The sequence below is a fragment of the Plutella xylostella genome, chromosome 30 (assembly GCF_932276165.1).
Source record: "Plutella xylostella chromosome 30, ilPluXylo3.1, whole genome shotgun sequence".
Taxonomy (NCBI): domain Eukaryota; kingdom Metazoa; phylum Arthropoda; class Insecta; order Lepidoptera; family Plutellidae; genus Plutella; species Plutella xylostella.
The window spans coordinates 4808429-4828910 of NC_064010.1; the positions used below are offsets into that span (position 1 = coordinate 4808429).

A 20482-nucleotide genomic window follows, 5' to 3' on the forward strand; every position below is an offset into this window, starting at 1 on the left:
CGGACTTGGCGTATTATACTCATATTTTATCATTTAGTTTGATTGTTTTCACGTGTGAATTCACGATATCTGGTACTTCTTTCAAAACATTGAGCACTGATGATACAATTTTCGAAACTTATTTGGTTATTGTAGTATTTTCGTCGTTGAATTCAATGGTAAGCTTATGTTGATGCTGTCATTTTGTTTTATCCTTTCCGTTGTAGTTTCGTGTTTTATATTCCTTATATGGCGAATCATTTTGATTTTTGGTGACATTCGTTTGTTTTCCCTTTGCTCGGAGTAAGAGCTGATAAATTTTCATACGCTCTATATCAAATTTTGTTAATAATTGTGATCTTATTATTTCTGTCTCATTTTTAATTGGGTTGGCACCCGTTTGTGTTTTAGTGTTAGGTCTAAAATTATTTGGATGAGGCTCGTTGAGATTATGATTTATGGATGATATTTGAGATACATTAAAATTGTTGCTGATACTTAAACCATTATGCTCACTTTTTTCACCAAGGCTGTGCACTTCTGTGTGTCGGGTCATATTAGGGTCACTGGATTTCAGGCTCACTCTAATATTTAAATCAGGTGGATTTTCCACAGCTTTTATAAGCTCCTTTACTTCGCTTGGCAGATATTTTAGAGAATTATCTGTTGTTGTTGCAAACGTCGATTCTGGTACCTCAATTGTAGGAAATTTTTCTGGAACATAACCTTCATGCCTAGATTGGGCTTGAAAAAATGTATGTGGATATTGAGACATAATCCCATTCTGTCTAGCTTTTATAATGATATCTTGAGAAAATGGCATTGAGAAACGTGAATCAACTTGACTATCGCCAACATTATAAAAGTTTTTTATCAGGTCATTTGTATTTCCATTAGCTCTGTTTTGGTCAAAATCCATAAATATATCGTCTTCATCAGGTTTATCTTGTTCACTACCTAAGTGCATAATGTTACGTTTATTTCTTTTCATTTCTTGAGAAAAGTCCTCAAACTCATCGTAAGTCTTTACAAAATATCTATGTGATCGTGGGTTGTTACTTATAGTATTTTTGGTCTTTTTATGTAGTCTTTTCGGGGCTGATCGTTTGGCTCGATCTAATAAACTTGCAAGCGTAAATAAATCGGCTGGTTTGTAGGATTTAGTCAATATGTCCCGACTAAACAGGCGCTCTTTGCCATCTCTACGTTGTTTTGGTAGCAACACTTTAACATCCCATTTCGGGATTATTTTTCTTCTAATGATGTTACTTTTAATCAAGCTGAAAATATCAATATTCTTATTGTTCTGTACATCTCTTTTAGAAATGTGGTTGTCATTGTAATTACTAAATTGATTTATTTCGTGGTTAAGAAAATCATTGCTCTCTAAGCGCTGCCTGAATGATCTTTCATGATATGTTCTGATCAAATTATTTACAGCGTTTATTGTTTTTAGTCGCTTAATATCCGGCCCATCTTCATTTCCAAGACCTACAGATACCGCTGCCTCTGCCAAATTTTTCATCAATTTATTTCGCAACTCAAAAAGTGCGTTTGTTACAAAAAAATCTCGATCAGTAGTAGTCAAAGGTGCTAAGTATCTTTCTGGCACGTATGTATACTGGTTAATAGTGTTTTCTTGTACATCCGTTTCACCTTCTTTCATAATATTTACGTCGGGTATTTGCATTGGTATACTTTCTAGATCATCGATTTGGTTTATGGTATCTAACAATCTTGATTTATGTGGGACTTCATGTAATGCTTCTAGTGTATTTTGAACTCGTTTTTTAACATTCCAGGGATTGGATGTTTTGGACTGTTGGTTCTGAATATTCAGATCATCATTTTCCAGGTCACTATGTAGCGCTTGTTCTATTTTGTCGATCAACATTGCAATAAGCTTTTTTTTCTTCGCGCTATCAAACCGTTTGCCACTGAAATGTGTTTTGATTTCTACGTACAATTCATCGTCATCTAACCTTTTTTTCTTATTGTGTTTCTTTTCTTTGTATTGTTCTCCATCGTTGTTTTCATTATTAGAGTATCGTAGTTTTATGTGTCTTTTGATTCGTTTATTTTCTATTGTTTCCAACAATTTCGCTTGTCTTGGATTATTTTTATCTTTACTGACTGATTCTGTAAGAAAGTGAATTATAATAAAATGAAATGAATTAGAATAAATACAATGAATGCAAAGTATTATTGTAAACTGATTTCTGGTACTTATTACATGGGCCACGGTCCGTCGGGAGTTACTAATAATGGCCGATCTAAGTAATAAATGAATCACTTTGCCCATCGCTCTGAGTGGCGTGTTTTGAACGTATACAAGTTAAAAATACTATTATAATATTAACTTAAAAATACTTCATAGTGTTACCTATAGATCGTTTGTTTCTCCATCTCTCTTCCTCATCAGCTCCACTGCTGCTGTCTCCCTCATACTCGGCTGGCTCCTGTTTGTTCTCGACTACTTGTATTTCTTTATTCTCAACAAAATTCTCGATTTTGGTTGGCGCTGGCTCTGTTTTAGCTGAAAGTATTATTGAATTCGAAGTTTTATTGTGTTCACCTTTTTCCACGTTGTAGAACAAGAGTTGGTTGCAATGTGCACCTGAGTACCTGCATATCTACAGGGTGTTGCAAAAAGGGTATACTAAGCCGAAACCAGCATGTGCAGCATGCTAGATCTAAACCCGAATCTGAAATCAGAATTTCATAATTCGTGAAAAAAAAATTCTCCATAGTAAAAAGTGACGTGACCACCTCAGTTTCTATGGAAAATTAATTTTTTTCAGCTTAGTATACCCTTTTTGCAGCACCATGTAGAGTTGGCACATCTAGATAATATGTGAACCCACCAACCCGCATTGAACCAGCGAGATGAGAAATGGTCCATGCTTAAAGGAAGGCAGTTTAGACCTTGGGGATATGCACATATGCACAAAAGTTCCATTCGAGAGAGCCAAGTGCAGGTACTTACACACCAACAGAGAATAGAATAGAGAACCAGAGTCAGGATCTTTCGGCGTATACTACTTAGGTACTATTAGGTGCTTTCGCAGTATCCTGTATAAATGTGAACCTTAGATATAAAATCATCATCATTAGCCTATAGCAGTCCACTGCTGGACGTAGGCCTCTCCCAAAGCACGCCACTGGATGCCATCTTTAGCTTTCCGCATCCAATGATAACCAGCCACCTTTCGCAAGTCGACACCCCATCTAGCCGGAGGGGGTCCCACACTACGTTTGCCTAGTCGAGGCCTCCACTCCAGAACACGTTTACCCCATCGGCCATCGGTTCTTCGACAGATGTGACCAGCCCACTGCCACTTAAGCTTACTAACTCGATATAAAATAACTCACAGTTATCCTTGCTGGCCAGCAGCAGGTCTATGTCCACGAACACATTGGTCAGGATCAGCGTGAACGTGCAGCCCAGCGCCAGCAGCGTGATGCAGAGCACCCGGTAGAACATCTGTGAGGTGCCGGCTGAAACAGTTACATCACAGACATAATATGAGACTAGATGCCGCAAATGCGTGCCAAAATCATTTATACATGAATATAATTAATAATGAATAATTAATGAATTCTAATGAATTCTTTAGTACACTTGACCCTATCTGAACATAAATATTCTTCCACCTAAAGGTTGTCTTGAAAAAATCGCTTTTAGTGATAAGACCGCCTTTTTTGTACCTATGTGTTTATATTTAAGCTTTATATAATCTATTCTTGTGTACAAATAAAGAATATTCTATCTATCTATCTATACAGGGTGTTGCAAAAAGGGTATACTAAGCCGAAAGGGGATGACTCAGGGGGTCATTCTGAACAGCTTTTGTTTCACGAGTTTTGGAAGAGATAGAGCCGTGGTTAACTCTGTATATTCCTGAAGTTTCGGAGCGCTGCGCTAACTTCTCTCGATACAAACTTCGTATTGTTTTGTACCTTATGTATCACTGTATGTATTGTATAGAAATAATAAATTGTCCATCAATTTTTCCCATATATTACAAAGATCTAATACCACACAATAATACCTACCTACGTACTAAAACACACTAAGTAGAATAGTTGCGAACATGGTACGACTACGAACAATCACCAACAAAAATTATAAGACCAAAAAAGAACAAATATTCTGTGCAGATTTTTTCCACAAATCATTAGGAATCGTGCGTCGTGGTGGTTCGTTTATTTAGGTATTAAATTTTTCTGTGCTGCAATGTTTTAGACGGCCGAATGGCGTAGTGGTTAGTGACCCTAACTACTGAGCCGATGGTCCCGGGTTCGATTCCCGGCTGGGGCAGATATTTGTTTAAATACAGATATTTGTTCTCGGGTCTTGAATGTGCCCGTGAAATGGCAATTGGCCCGCCCCCTATTACATTGGGACTAACATAACACTCTGGCGAAAAGTGGGCGCAGCAATGCACCTCTGCCTACCCCGCAAGGGAGTACATTAGTACAAGGCGTGAGTGCGTGTGTGTGTGCAATGTTTTAGTTTAGGTACTCGCGAGCAATGAATAAGTTCAAGTACTTACGTAAAAATGTCGACACCAAATAACACAAATTATTTAAAACATTTTTAATTTAGGATTTGTTCAAAATATTTTTATTATTAGTCCGTAATATTCTGATCCGCTGGTAAATGTACTTCAATATTGTAGACGGCGTCATTAAGCTAGCCTTTTCCGTTTATGAGTAATAAGGTGCTATTATAACTGGAACTGTTTCAATGATCGTGAATGAATAAGGTATTTGTTTACAAATATGGCGATAACTTGTGGTAAACCATGATGTTTTGTGTGTTTTTTTCAGTTGGTCAGTGGTACTTCAGTAGGATTTTCTCTGCCCATTTAGACTGGTTTCAGACAAGAATATTTGCGCAATAAAGGATTAAAAAAGTAATATTTGAAAGCGCGTATCTTGGCGCGTATAGTAAGCACCTGCCCTCGGCTTGAGCTGGCACAAAGTTGAAGGCGTGGCTCAGGACCGGTCAGAGAAGAAATGTTCTCTTCAAACCCTATGTCCTTGGTTAGGGATCTCAGGACCTATTCGCGAATCACGAATAAGTCGATAGCAATTTGTATGATGTCTTGATCAGCGCCCCTGTCGCTAAAGTTACAAACTAATAAAACGTATACAAAATCCCGCGCCTATCGGATAAAGTCGGAAATATCCGTGATACGCACTGCTGGTGATGATGATGATAGGTTCGTGATTGGCACACTGAATTCCTACCCTTGGCTATATATAGTTGGCTGATGATGTAGATTATTGTATAGTAAGTATGTACATTGTACCTCACCCTGACTGTTGACTGGTAGAAAATGCTTTTAGCATTAAGTCCACCTGATTGTACATAATTACATTTGTATATTGTGCAATAAAAGAATAAATAACAATAATAATTATGTGATAATAATTGTTACCTAAGGGATGAAACCCGAAACCTCGCTACGATCAGGAGCCAAACCCCACCTCAGGGAGTAAATAAAAGGATATATATAGGTAGACGAGTTCTCGAGTGGAGACCACGAACAGGCAAACGCAGCGTGGGACGCCCTCCTGCCCGCTGGACCGACGACCTTAGGCGGGTGGCGGGTAGTGGTTGGATGAGGAAGGCCGAGGACCGAGTGATGTGGCGTGTCATGATCTATGGATATTACGAAGAAATTGTGTGTCAGTTGTCTTACAATGTCTCACAAATAATATGTTTAATTTTTGTAAATAAAAGCCTATATTCTTGGTATCTCGTGCTTTATCAATTTTATTTACAAATAAAACAAACATAATGAGTCAAGTATCTTCATCCGGTGATTTTGCACGATTCTTGAGACCTGAGAGATTCGATGTAGATCCAAGTTCCACGGGAGCCGAGCTGAAGTGGCGGCACTGGAAAAAGGCGTTTGACAATTTTATATCCGCTGGAGACTCGCCGCTTCCGAACTCGGTAAAATTAAAAATACTAATAAATCACCTATCACCAAGTGTGTTCAGCATAATTCAAGACACCGACGACTATGAGGGGGCGCTGAAACAACTAAATAATACATACGTTAAGCCACATAACGAAATTCATGCTCGGCATATGTTATCTACGCGCAAGCAACTCCCCGGAGAATCAATCGATGAATATTTACGTGCTCTAAAGGTTCTGTCCCAGAATTGTAATTTCAAAGAAATAACTGCCGAAGGCTATAAAACAGAATATATTCGAGACGCCTTTATCTCTGGCATAAGCTCCAAAAGTATCAGACAGAGATTACTAGAAAACCTAACGCTAACCCTTGAAGAAGCTCACAACCAAGCTAGCTCATTAGAAATGGCCGATAAAAACTGTCAGAGCTACACTAATACCGCAAACTATGTACCCACCTTAAGCGCTGTAAACTCCGAAGTGCAAGAAAGTAAAGCAACAGTGTGCGCTGCCGGACAACAAATTCACAAAAAATCATGCTTCTTTTGTGGCGGAAATGTCTTGCACAGAAGGTTCAAATGCCCAGCATATAACTCTGTTTGCCAATTGTGCTCAAAGAAAGGGCACTTCGCAAGTGTCTGCAGAGGAACTTCTACGGTAAACACCATAAATCCGCAGGAAGATGCAGAACATACGACAGCATTAATTTTAGCTGCCTCCCCTGCAAGTCTGAGCAAAGCCACTATCCCAGTTACCATTAACGACTCCCATGCAGATGCACTTATAGACACTGGGAGCTCCGTAAGTTTCATTAACCTTTCGCTAGCTGAAACACTGGGATTAAAGAAAAGAAAATGCCAACATCAGATAACTTTGGCCTCTTTGGATCACACTTCCTCAGTAGAAGGGATGTGCATTGCCACCCTTAAAATAAGGAAGCATACTTACAAGAAGCAACCTCTTTTGATTGTAAATCGACTCTGTGCTGATGTGATTCTTGGGCATGACATTCTGAAAAATCATTCATCACTGGAATTAGATTTTGGAGGAAATTTAGAACCACTTAAAATATGCAACGTGATGGCTGCCTCTGTACCACCGGCGACAATCTTCTCTAACCTCACATCAGACATAAAACCCGTTGCAATCAAATCACGACGGTATAGCGATGAAGACAAGAAGTTCATAGCAGAAGAGATAAATAAATTATTGGAAGATAAGGTAATAGAACCATGCGTATCTCCATGGCGCGCTCAAGTTCTTGTAGCTGGCGGAGGCATGCATAGGAAGCGTCTAGTTATTGATTATTCACTCACCATCAACAGATATACCGAACTCGACGCATTCCCGCTGCCCAATATAGAATCAATTGTTTCAGAGGTTGCAAAATACAACTACTTCAGCCAGATTGACTTAAAAAGTGCATATCATCAAGTACCTATACTAGAGAGCGAAAAAAAGTATACTGCCTTCGAAGCCGACGGAAATCAATATCAGTTTACCAGAATACCGTTCGGCGTCACTAATGGTGTTGCAGCATTTCAAAGAACTCTTCACTATATCATAACAACGGAGAAACTACCAGCTACATATGCATATTTAGATGACGTCACTGTCTGTGGAAATAATAAAGATGAACATGACGTAAACTTGAAGAAATTTATGGACGCAGTAGAAAAATACAAGCTCACTTTGAACAAAGACAAAAGCATATTCGGCAGTGAGTCCATAAATCTACTTGGCTACACCATTAAGAACAATGCGATCACACCCGACGAGAAAAGGCTACAACCACTTATGGATTTACCAGTGCCAAACGACACGGCTTCATTAAAACGTGCACTGGGAATGTTTGCACATTATTCGAAGTGGATAAGTAACTTTTCAGAAAAGATTAGCCCTCTTGTCAATAGAAATATATTTCCCCTAACTCAACAAGAGATTGAAAAATTTGAAACCCTCAAGCACGACATTGCTAAATCTTGTTTAACTGCTATTGATGCAAAAGAAACGTTCACGGTCGAAACTGATGCTTCCGAACACTCATTAGCGGCGACTCTAACTCAGAAGGGTCGACCCGTTGCATTTTTCTCAAGGAGCTTAAATGATTCGGAACGCAGACAGAGTTCCATAGAAAAGGAAGCTGGTGCTATCGTAGAATCACTACGAAAATGGCGACACTACCTAATTGGAAAACATTTTATTCTTGTGACAGACCAACAATCAGTTTCATTCATGTTTAACCAAAAACATAGCAGTAAAATAAAAAACGAAAAATTGGAAAGATGGCGTCTAGAATTATCATGCTTTAAATACGACATTATATACCGCCCAGGAAAGGAAAACATAGTCGCTGACGCTCTATCAAGAGTCTGTGCATCAACAAACACGAACAGACTGATCGAAGCGCACGATCAGTTATGCCATCCTGGCGTAACTCGAATGTATCACTGGGTTAAGTCAAAAAACCTTCCATACTCGCTTGAAGATATTAGAGCCCTGACCGCAAGATGCCAGACATGCGCTGAAATAAAACCAAGATTTATCAGAAAACAAGGTCAATTAATAAAAGCGACCTCAACATTCGAGCGGCTGAATATAGATTTTAAAGGGCCTCTACCTACAAATAACAATAACAGGTATATCCTTACGATCATCGACGAATATTCAAGATTCCCATTTGCTTTCCCATGCAAGGATGTATCTGCTAGCACGGTAATAAGCTGCTTAAAAGAGCTATTCTGCATATTTGGAACGCCGCTTTATATCCATTCTGACCGTGGGGCTTCCTTCATGTCCGAAGAGTTAAGAAAGTTCTTAATACCACTCGGCGTTGCGTGTAGTAGAACCACACCATATAACCCGCAAGGAAATGGACAGGTAGAACGTCTGAATTTTTTTTTTTTTTTTTTTTTTTTTTCCCCTGGCAACCCTACGAACCGGGTGTCAAAAAAACCAGCTGATTTAATTTATTTTAATATTACTAAATTTAATGTCTAATTACGTTTAAAACTAGTGCTAACTTAAAGAATATAGTGTTATACAGCTGTGCAAATGAAGACAAGCCTTCAAACCCTGAAATAAAACACTTACGGGACTCGGATATTTGAAGCAGCGGCACCTGTCAAAGTTCGAATTTGCCAACGGATATCTATCAGGGGAGTATTGTTAAAATTACATATTTTTACTAGTATTACTCATTTAAAATCATAATCACTAGATTATTTAATCATTATTCATTAGTTTGCTGCATACGTGAAATGTTTTTCACACTTCCTTAACCCACTTTTAGACTTTGTCATTTTCAAACTCTGTTGTTTTCATTTCTAATTTTCAAACTTTCTATTAGCTTTTGTATCCCTTATTCCCTATTATTACTATACCATAGTCTCCACCTACTTGATTGCTATTAGTACTTCATTGAATAATGATCAAGTGATTGTTTTTTTGGCTTAAAGTTTACATAATTCTAAGTCAATAATACCACTGAGTACCTATTCATTTAAGTAACATATTATGCATATTACTCCCTCCCCACCCATAGTTTGTGTTCATGACTACATTGTATATGATAACTAACAAATAAGTTACCTTTTGATCATTTTTACATAGACTTACAATATATCAAGTTTTGATTGGTTTGATCAAGTTATACCTAAAGAGGGTTATTTTGTATATATCTTGGATAAACATCCTCTCAATTCTACCTATCAACATACTAACGGGTAACCCCGGGTGGTTTCAGACATGTCGAGGATGACGACCCGGAAGGTGCAGAGCCGTGACCTGGAGATCCAGCTGAGGACAGCTTTGGAGGATCTCAAGGCATCTCGTGACCTCTCAAGCCAACTGATGGCAGAGCGGGAGGACAATGAAAAGGAATTTGATTCCCTTTTAAAAAAGAACTCGGACTTAAAGAATGACATAGCTGAAATGGACATCCAATACCAAGACTTGCAAGGCAAATGTGATGAGCTACAGATTGTACTTAGATCATACAAAGAGTGTCAGGATTTACATGAAGCTGCCTTGTCTAAGATCTATAGCCTAGAGCAGCAATTGGCTGAAGCACACGCAGAGATCCAGCAAATAAATGAAGCACATGCAAGCGAGGAAACAGATAAGACAATGGCATTGTACGATGAATTAGTCACCCTACACCCCACCCCTATGCCAACAATAGACCTCACAACTCCAAGAAAATCAACCAATATCACAGGTGCAAACAGGCTTAAAAAATATATTAAAATAAAGAAATATATCAGGAAGTCTGAGCGAGCATTGAAAAAGCATAAGACGCACCTTCCATTGACAAAGGATAGAGTGAGACTTCAACTACTGGTGAATAAATATGAACAAGAGATGTCAGACTACAACCAGAAGCTCGCAGACAACAACCGGGAGTGCGAGTTCAACATTGCCATGCTACAGTCTAGGCTGGCCACACTGAAGTCTGCCCTAGAACAGAGAACTCTGGAATACGAAAACCAGCTGCTGGTGCTGAGTAGTGTGGGCTTAGTTCGGGTTGAGATGCTGCCGGAGAAGTCTTCACCTGCTGAAGCCACCACCGCATCTCCGGAGGCCACCACCACCACCTCGGAGGCCACAAACAGCATCCCGCTGGCCACCACTGGACTCTCGGGGACCACCACCATCCTCCCGAGGGCCACCACCACCTCGGAGGCCAAAAACAGCATCCCGCTGGCCACCACTGGACTCTCGGGGACCACCACCATCCTCCCGAGGGCCACCACCACCTCGGAGGCCACAAACAGCATCCCGTTGGCCACCACTGGACTCTCGGGGATCACCACCAGACTCTCGGGGACCACCACCATCCTCCCGAGGGCCACCACCATCCTGCCGAGGGCCACCACCAGCCTCCCGACGGCCACGCCATCCTCAAGGGTCATCCAGAGTAAATCGGCTACAGCAGATGTTTTTCCGACCTCCAATAATAAATTACATAGGATACCCACCTATGCTCAGGCAGCTAGTAGAATAGTAGGTAATAAGCAGTTACCTAAGATGTCACCCACTTACTTGACAAGGCTTACTACTGATACAAGTAGTAGCAGTTCAGCCAAGGATTACAGCACAGTTGTATACTCCGATAGGCTTGGCAAGGATTTCGGGCACATGTTGGGTAATCATGTAACTGGAAATGTTGTTAATCATTGTTACCCAGAACTTTCATTCGCACAAATAGTACAACTGATTTCAGAGAGGTCGTACACCGAAAAAACTACTATATTAATTATGGTGGGAAATAGTTTAGGTGTGTCAAATTCTGATATACTGATACTTTATGGAGATCTGTCCAACTGTCCCTCAGATCTAAGAACCTGCCAACGGAGAGCTGGCAACTTGTCCTCTCGACGGCTCTACATTCTATACGTTCGTTACTTTGTACGTCCACGAACACAACTCCTCATGAACGTATGTTCAATCATCCTCGAAGGTCACCGAACGGGGATTCACTTCCATCATGGCTGATGACTCCGGGACCTGTACTACTAAAAAAAAATGTTCGAAACTCAAAATATGACAACATAGTTGAACGAGTGCAACTTATTGAGGCCAATCCGGCATACTCGCATGTACAGCTACCGGATGGCCGTGAGACTACTGTATCAAACCGACAATTAGCACCTTTCCCGCACGAAGGCGATGCTGATGATGATGACACTCCCAATGACGATGCTGACGATGATGGCACTCCCAATGACGCTCCCGACGACGCTCCCGATGATGTCCTATCTGACGATGAAGAGCCTACGCCTGAACCCCGCCGCTCCGCCAGAGAGAGACGAGCGCCGACGTATTTAAGGGATTATGCTATAGAATAAACTGACCGGGGGAGAATGTCATGATCTATGGATATTACGAAGAAATTGTGTGTCAGTTGTCTTACAATGTCTCACAAATAATATGTTTAATTTTTGTAAATAAAAGCCTATATTCTTGGTATCTCGTGCTTTATCATGGCGCTCCTTGGGAGAGGCCTATGTCCAGCAGTGGATGATTATTGGCTGATGATGAAGTATAGGTATACAGGACTAATGAGGGGTTGTCCCGAGGTAAACACTTTTCATTACTATAATGCAACGAATTTAAAAATAACAAGAATGCCAAAACTTTTGCTAATTTCTATTCTATCTAGCGAAACTTTACTATTTTCATGGCTCTTTTCAGGCTTTCATTACTCACGAAAAATATTTTATTGGCTGTAGGAAATTGCTGCACCCACTTTTCGCCAGAGTGTTATGTTAGTCCCAATGTAATAGGGGGCGGGCCTATTGCCATTTTACGGGCACATCCAAGACCCGAGAACAAATATCTGTGTTTAAACAAATATCTGCCCCAGCCGGGAATCGAACCCGGGACCTTCGGCTTAGTAGTCAGGTCACTAACCACTACGCCATTCGGTCGTCACAGCAATGCACTTCTGCCTACCCCGCAAGGGAGTACATTAGTACAAGGCGTGTGTGTGTGTGTGTGTGGCTGTAGGAAATCTAGGAAAGTAAAAACAAATACGATACACATTTTCTTAATTAATATCTTTATTCCATATCACTTATAAGATACGTATTTTACAATCTACACTACAGAGAGATAAAATCTATTATTACTTAACCACATAATTGCATTTTGTCCCATAAACTAAATGACACAATTAACAAACAATCAAGTTGGAACAATAACTAAACATTCTTAATCAGATCTTTGAGATAGATGTCATGATATCATTATGCTTTATCTGAAATAACATTAGCACTGCCTAGTGAGGTGTATAGTAGGTACAGTGGGCCGCAAATAAATCTGAGCAGCAGCAATCCTAACTTAATATTATAAATGCGAAAGTGTGTCTGTCTGTCTGTCTAAACAACTCGTATTTAATTATCGTATCGTATCGTATCGTATCGTATCGTATCGTATCGATCGTATTTAAATTAAATTTGGTATACATAATATGGTCTAGAAGTTGAAAAAGAACATAGGCTAATTTTTAAGGCGAAGCGAAGCTCGCGGGAACAGCTAGTACCATTATAAAGGTAAACGTCCACGGTATCGTACGTATCGGATTGTCCCTTATGTGTGGAGAAACGGCTTAGGTAGAGTGCGTTTCATAGAATATTAGATATGCCGTTATGTTGGCACCCCTGTTTGTCAAGCCTGTAATGTTGCCAACTTAGCTACTTTACAACTAAATCTAACAATTTTTCAATGTCAGGCAGCTACAATTTATTATTTAAAGGAATATATCAATTACCCTGCTCATAATATTGAGACAGTGAAAAATGGCTTGAGTAAAGAAATATATTATTTCTTTACATAAATAAATTAAAACAACATAAAAATACCAAATTTTTGGGGAAGCTTATTTTCAATTTTGTGGCAGCACTAAAAACCATTGCTACCAACATAACGGCATATATTATAACCGATGAAACGCACTCTAATGCCGATGAAGTGGAGACACATGTGAATTTCTTTAAAATAATGCGATGCGTCCGTTGCGTACGACGCCTAAAAGGTGGACGCTTACCTTTAGGGAGCAAAAATCTTACTATCGATAAATCGTCGGATCGATTCTCGACTAAGTATACCGTTGCCTGTAGATACTAGTTTCATCTATTCGTTACAGGAGGTTTCCGTTGAACTATCCTTTTGCTATCCGTTTCAGTATACTTTCATTGATCCTGAAATAAATACACAAATTAATTAAAAAAGTAATATAGCAGCCTTACAGGGAGAACCAGAGAGAGTTCTAGTTTAAAAACTAGGTAGTATTTGATCAGTATTTTTATAAACATAATTCATAAAAGTGGCTCAGTTTGATATGAGTGGACCAGCGTGGTGGTAAATGGTCCTGGACCTCGGGGATATGCAGATAGGTTCCATTCAAGAGAGCCAGGTGCAGGTGCTTACAACGAGTGAGAGACAAGCAACCCATTTTCTAAACTACGTGATATATATTATAGTGACCTGTAGCTCTCGACAACTTGGTCATAAACTACAGGCAACATTCTGACATCATCCATGGAGCAGTGGATCTAGACGCTGCAGCGTATAGCCACAGTACTGACAAGAAAAATCGTCTCGAGGTAGGTGTAACAAGGGTATAAGAGAGAGATAGTGGTAAGAACCTTCTGACGCTCTCCCGCCTCAGTGTCTGCAGCCGCAGGGTCACCAAGTCGTCCTGCGAGTGCGCTGTTTGAACACATGGATTTGATAACAAGAGAGAGATACTCATACCTCCTGACTTGCTCCCGCCCCCGCTCGTGGCAGCACATGATAGCGATGACGTAGCAGCTTGTCTCAGCAACGTGGTTCGCTCATAATGTATTATTATTCTATGGGTAGGTGTAACAAGGGCATAACAGAGAGATAGTCATATTAGTCATACCTCCTGACGTTTTCCCGCCTCCGTGCCTGCAGCCGCAGGGTGGCGGGGTCCACCTCGGCGCGAGAGTCGCTGTCCATGCCGGGGACCACGTCTGATACCGCGTCGTCCTCATGCGAGTGCACTGTTTGAAGACATAGATTTGAATTTGCAACTGCGGGTTTCACGGCTGTGTTAACTCAAGTGAGGCCATGTGGCGCTGTGCTTGGCTAGCTACGTAACTCTTTTGCTGACTACCATAAAACCATAAAGGACGAATTTTTGATCCCTAGACAACTGAACCATTGCTCAAAATTAGTTTCTATTACTAACCAACATCACTGGCGTGTAGACTACCTTCGAAGTAAACGTTGCCGGTATCGTCATCCGTCAGTTCTGAAAAAAAAAGTAAATATAGGTATAAGTCACTCAAAGGTTGTCTAGAAGATGTAAGCGCTGTAAGCTGTAAGACCGTCGTTTTAGTTTAATTAAAATCCGACTTAGGGTGGATTATAAATCAATTGCTGTCTTGCTTTGACAGTATTGTTAGATCATAGATTTAATTTTGATAAACTTTTTAGTGCAAGCCACCCTTAGTAATCAGGTATTTATGAACTCACCATACTGCTGTAAGTTGTTTTCTAGAGCTGTATTATCTGCAAATAGAAACACATACATGAAAAACATATCCTCTTTATTTTTTTAACATACAACTGGGTTCCGCGCAGTTTGCCATCGCATTTTGAGTTCGATTTCTGGATATTTTCGTATCAGATCAGAAACAAAGAACTGTGCTGACAGCATTCAGGCAGATAAGCGTCAGTCGCTGACAGACACGGAAAATCTATGGAGGTATAGTGCGACAAACTTATCTGTTCCGTTGACAGTTAACTAAATTGGTCCATATCTCATTATTTACTTATAAATTATATATTGATATAGATTAGATGGGTTTATTAAAACCGCAAGGGTAAATTACCATTACGGGAAAACGTAACATCTTAAAGAATTAAGAAATATTAGACATTTACGTGAGCTCTCACCGGAACAGGTAAGTTTGTGGCACTATACGTCTCGTTAGTACACATTTTGACCACCGGAACAGATAAGATTGTGGCACTATATTCATTATGCCTACCTGGGAAGAACACAGACACAGTAGAAGCTTTCAGTTCAGGTGACAGTGTGGTGGATGCTGCAGTGGTGGCGGCTGTAGATGAAGATGTAGGTGATGCTGTAATAAATATAAGAAATAATTAATAAGGAACATAGGTAGGTACTTTCACACATATTCTTGTTTTATACTTAATAGTTACGATGCCTGAAAACCATTACGAAAATGAATTTGAAACATTGCAAGAAAATCACTAACCCAGAGTAAAGGAAACCACATTAGCGATGAAATTGTATGTACAAAGTAGTAAAAACCTAACTGCAAAATACCTATATTTGATAATAAAATTCTATGGTAGCCTACGTAATTTTAATCTAATATATATAATTTAGGATTAACTTAGATTATGCATTTATATGGCGACCGAATGGCGACCCTGACTACTGAGCCGATGGTCCCGGGTTCGATTCCCGGCTGGGGCAGATATTTGTTTATTTATTTATTTATTTATTTATTTATTATAAAAACAATAATGCTTAACAGCTATGGCCAACACGCGATTATTGCTAGGTAGTACAACAATTATGTATTTACAAAATAGAATTTAGCATTCAACAAATACAATTAAAATTATACAAAAAGAAACATAAAATACAACATTTAAAAAAACAGAATTAAAAATCTATATAAATTGAGATCATTTTAAACAATAAATAACATATATCTTAGGAACTAAGTACAACTTTACATAGCCTAATAAGAGCAGGTAATGTAGTGTGATGTATGTCGGCATCCTGACATCGCTCTAAAAAGTTATTAATATAACAAATAGCCCTGACAGTGGGAGCATTCTGTCCACGTACTGTGGTGACCTCAACTACTGGTGCGAGGGCGGGCGGGCGAGCGCAGGCGGCGCGGCGCGGGCGGCCCCCGCGCGCCGGCGCCCACAGCCCCACGCCGCTCAGCGCCGCCGGGTTGTCCACGCCGCCCCGCAGCAGGCGCAGGTAGTGCACCACGGTGTGCACCGCTCGACGCACTTCCAGTGTCTCCATACCTACCATGCCTATTACAAATAGAGACGGATATAGAAAAGGATAGTATCCGTAGACCCTCCTAAATAGATATCTGGCAAACTTACGCTGCAAACGCATGGCAATATACTTAGCCTCGTAGGGGCCCCATGTAATTGCGTCAAATTCTAGTTTACTTCGGACAAACGAATTATATAGGACCATGGCAACTCTAGTGTCACTAAAATGAGATGCAGTGCGCATGACGTAACCTAGAGTCTTGTTAGCACTCTTACAACACGCCAGAATTTGGTTTCTAAATGAAAGTTGCGGATCCAACAAGACACCCAAGTCGCGTATCTCTTCTACTCTCTGGATAGGACAACCAAGTAACGTATAAGAATGCTCAACAAAGCTTTGCAGTCTGCCAAAAGTCATCACCCTACACTTGTCCACATTGAAATTCATATCGTTTAGTTCGCTCCAATGGCCAATTTAAACACAGATATTTGTCCTCGGGTCTTGGATGTGCCCGTAAAATGGCAATAGGCCCGCCCCCTATTACATTGGGACTAACATAACACTCTGGCGAAAAGTGGGTGCAGCAATGCACCTCTGCCTACCCCGAAAGGGAGTACAATAGTACAAGGCGTGAGTGGGTGTTTTTTTTTTTTTTTTTTTAATGCATTTATATGTTCTAAGGTTTAGAAATTACCTGAGGTAGTAGCAAGTAGTTTCATTTCGTTGGTGCTAGATGTAACTTCAGCCATCTTAATAAAATCAACTTTGGCAGTCTTCTCAGGCATGTTATTGGAAATGCCGGATTTTGATTTTAAATCCAGTTCTTTCTTTATTGTTTTCGTTCCTTGCACTGGTTTGTACGTTGATTTTACGCCTGAAAATTGCAGATTTGTTACGACTTTAGACTTCAAGATTTAATGTATGTTATTAATTTTATATCGAATCATTGTTTCTATCTGTAAGGCCGTGTCCGCACCGAGAATATTTTCCGCGCGGAATTAATACGCGATCGAAGTTGGCATGTTAATTTTTTTTGCGATTTTTTTTCCGCAAGTGCGGATACTCCTGCGGGGCGGACACGGCCTAAGTATTTCCCTAAGTACCTAACTTTTAGCAACAAACTTACCCAAATATTTCAGTCTTCTCAACGCCTTTTCAATGCACCAGCTTAGGATCTGAACATTACCATTTTGGCCAATCTGATTACAGAAAGTCTTTGCCATTTGTACAAAAGGATCATTCTTTTTCGTTTCAATATCGTTGAAACTCAAAATGTTTGTGTCAATAAATGAATTGCTAAGTGCTACTCCATTGGTAGAATGTTTTCTTCTAGAATGAAGCTTCACCCATCGTCTTTGTCTTTTCAAAGCCGTTAAATTGCTTTTAGGGCTAGGTTTTTGGCGATAAATTGTCTTTGCTGGCGCCATGTTGGTCCTTTTTAAAGCTGATTTGAATATTGTTGGCGAGTCCGGTTGATTGATAATGCTGGCAAGAAGCCCTGAGGCCTTTATGAGGCTCTCAATGAAGGTATTGTTGAAATAGAATTTGTAAACTAAATCGTCAACAGTTTGGAAATCTTTTTCTCGAAGAATTTGTGCATCGTGGTTTTTGAGTTTCTTCTCTATTGGTATGGAGAAAAGGTTAATCTTTACTGATTCAGACTGTTGTGGAGTGCTTGTGAAGAGTTGTGTGCTTGTTTCAGTAACCATCGGAGTGGTCTGATCAACTTGGTTCACAGTCTTCACAGTAACTATTGGTTTTAAAACGATAGTCTCATTAATCTTGCTTAATTTCGGTCGTTGATCAACATGAGCTTGTTTAATCTTCTTTAGCATCCGTGTAAAGATATTTTGGCGATTCATTATGTCGTGTTGGGTTTTAGATATTACAAATTGTCTTGAGCTAATCTTCTCATTCTGGGCCAAAAGAATCTTCTGAACTGTATAAAACTGTTTTTGCTGCATCAAAAATTTCCTTTGTTGTGCTTGCAAGTCCAGCAGGTTTTTGGTCAATTCAGCTTCCTTTTTTGCAAAGAACTTTTCTTTATCCGACAGCATTTGCTGGACGTTAGGCACTTTATTGAAATATTCTACTAGAAAATTATATTTAGTTTCAAAATCGTTGAATTTACTGACGAAAGCCGAAATATTTTGATTTAATTTAATGTTTCCATTTTCGAATTTCTTATAGAGTTTAGTAATATCATCATGCTGTTTCATCACTTTTTTAAATGCATTAGTCAGCATAGATAAAACTTTTATGAGTCCCTTTTCGTCGATTTGGCTAGTTCGTTCTTTGGCTTTTGCGTTTTTAATTTGTATGTCAGCATTTATAGGATGTGAAGAATATTTGTAAGCTGTATTTGATGGTTTTTCTGGCCATGTGCGAGGTTCACCTTTATAAACTTCTCTGTCTCTAGTAACTTTAAGAATACTATCGACAGATTTAAGATTATTTTCTAGAGTATTCTTTTTAGCAATCTGTACATCAATGCTGCTTCTTTTGATTGGATTTGATACAGAAGACTTACCTTCATTCAATTTATTTTGCATAAATTCCTCCGATGTATTTATTGGTGCAACAGATAAGTTGATTAGGCTATCAATATCATTTAATTGATCAAACCTATCAATTTCTTTTTTTGAGATCTCATAATTTTTGACTAAAGCAAGGACGTAAGGCAAGTCTTCAAGTTTGACGAAGGGGCCTTTCGTATTTTGGTTAATATTGGCATCGTCTTCATCAACATCGTCAATGCAGTTAGTTTTGTTTCTACATGGCTTTTCTACAGTGTTCTTGGATCTTTTATCACCTGAAGTGAAAAAAGTATGGATATTAGGTAAGTAATAGCTATGGAAATATAGATCTCACACGAGGCGAAAATAAATGTTGTTTTTAAGTAGCGAAGCCCCGCATTGCCTTTCGCATCTTACAGTTCGAAACAGTTTTATTTATTTATATACATTTAGATATACATATTTACTAACACTATAGTTAACTGACTTACCTATAGACCTTTTCCTCCGCTCCATGTCAAAATTCGAGTACATCTGATCAAAGACATTGTTGTTCTGCTGGTACGACACAATATTCACATCATTATTTGGGAAATTGTCTTCATCCAGAGAATTGGCTCGGAACACCACGTGGCCATCTAAAGGCTTGTTCTCACCATCGTTGGTATCTTTGTACTTATTCTTTATTAAAACCAGATTGCTAGGTTTCTTTTTCTCAACAAACGCATTTTTGTTATAGTTGTTATTGATAACGTAACACGTTGCTAATTCGAATAAAATAACCGTTATAATTAACTCTTTGATACACATCACTAGTTTTTCGCAGCCACTTTGTGTTATTGAAATTGGGGCGATTTTAACTTAAGGGCCGCAGATCAACAATTTAGTTGGTCTCAGTTTGGGACTGGTTGTTCTAACACAGTATTGTTCGGTTAATGGAGCAAGATTTGTGAATGAGTATCGAAATGTTAGCGAGCGACAATGATATGCCGTGTTGATGGATTTTTTGGACTATTTGTAAACACTTACGCTAGTGCTTGGCGCTTTAATATCGATATAATGTAGGTATATACCTATAATGGTGTTATGAGCAAGTGGTGTACTTCTCTCTTAAAGTCCTAGTTCTAGACTCCTAGCATTAATTTATTTATGACACAAATGGTAGGTACAATAGGGAATATGCACGTATTCTTATATTCTATTCGATCTTTTTATATTATTATTCGATAGTTTTACATCGCTTTATTACCTATTTCCATTTTTAGTATAAAAAAATCAACGCCAAAAACAGTAATTTACAGTATTTTAAAGAAAGTTAAAAATTTATAACCGTCTCGTCCACTTGATACGCCCAAAACTTTGTGTGAAGAGGTGTGACGTCATCACCGTCGTTTCACGGCTCAGAATAATGACTCTCCCTAGTCGAGCCGACGCTCAGTTCTATGGGCATAGATTATTCTGAGATTGACATAATTATCGTCACATCCGGTCTAAGAAAATCCGTTACGTTTCAAAGATTTA

The 20482-nt window shown here is 39.3% G+C and overlaps 2 protein-coding genes across 2 annotated transcripts; both read right to left on the bottom strand.

The window, feature by feature from the left end:
- On the bottom strand, positions 1 to 3524 carry LOC105398264. The gene is made up of 3 exons (XM_048631946.1): positions 3313 to 3524; positions 2363 to 2515; positions 1 to 2118 (listed from the first exon to the last, which is right to left on the bottom strand). Exons 1-3 carry the CDS (start codon positions 3461 to 3463, stop codon positions 179 to 181), a joined length of 2244 nt encoding a protein of 747 aa, XP_048487903.1. The 5' UTR covers positions 3464 to 3524; the 3' UTR covers positions 1 to 178.
- Positions 3525 to 12860: 9336 nt separating this feature from the next.
- On the bottom strand, positions 12861 to 20115 carry LOC105384115. The gene is made up of 7 exons (XM_048632142.1): positions 17572 to 20115; positions 17140 to 17319; positions 15439 to 15534; positions 14921 to 14956; positions 14634 to 14696; positions 14325 to 14445; positions 12861 to 13617 (listed from the first exon to the last, which is right to left on the bottom strand). The coding sequence occupies exons 1-7, from the start codon at positions 18995 to 18997 to the stop codon at positions 13578 to 13580; spliced, it is 1962 nt and encodes a 653-aa protein (XP_048488099.1). The 5' UTR covers positions 18998 to 20115; the 3' UTR covers positions 12861 to 13577.
- Positions 20116 to 20482: the final 367 nt, after the last annotated feature.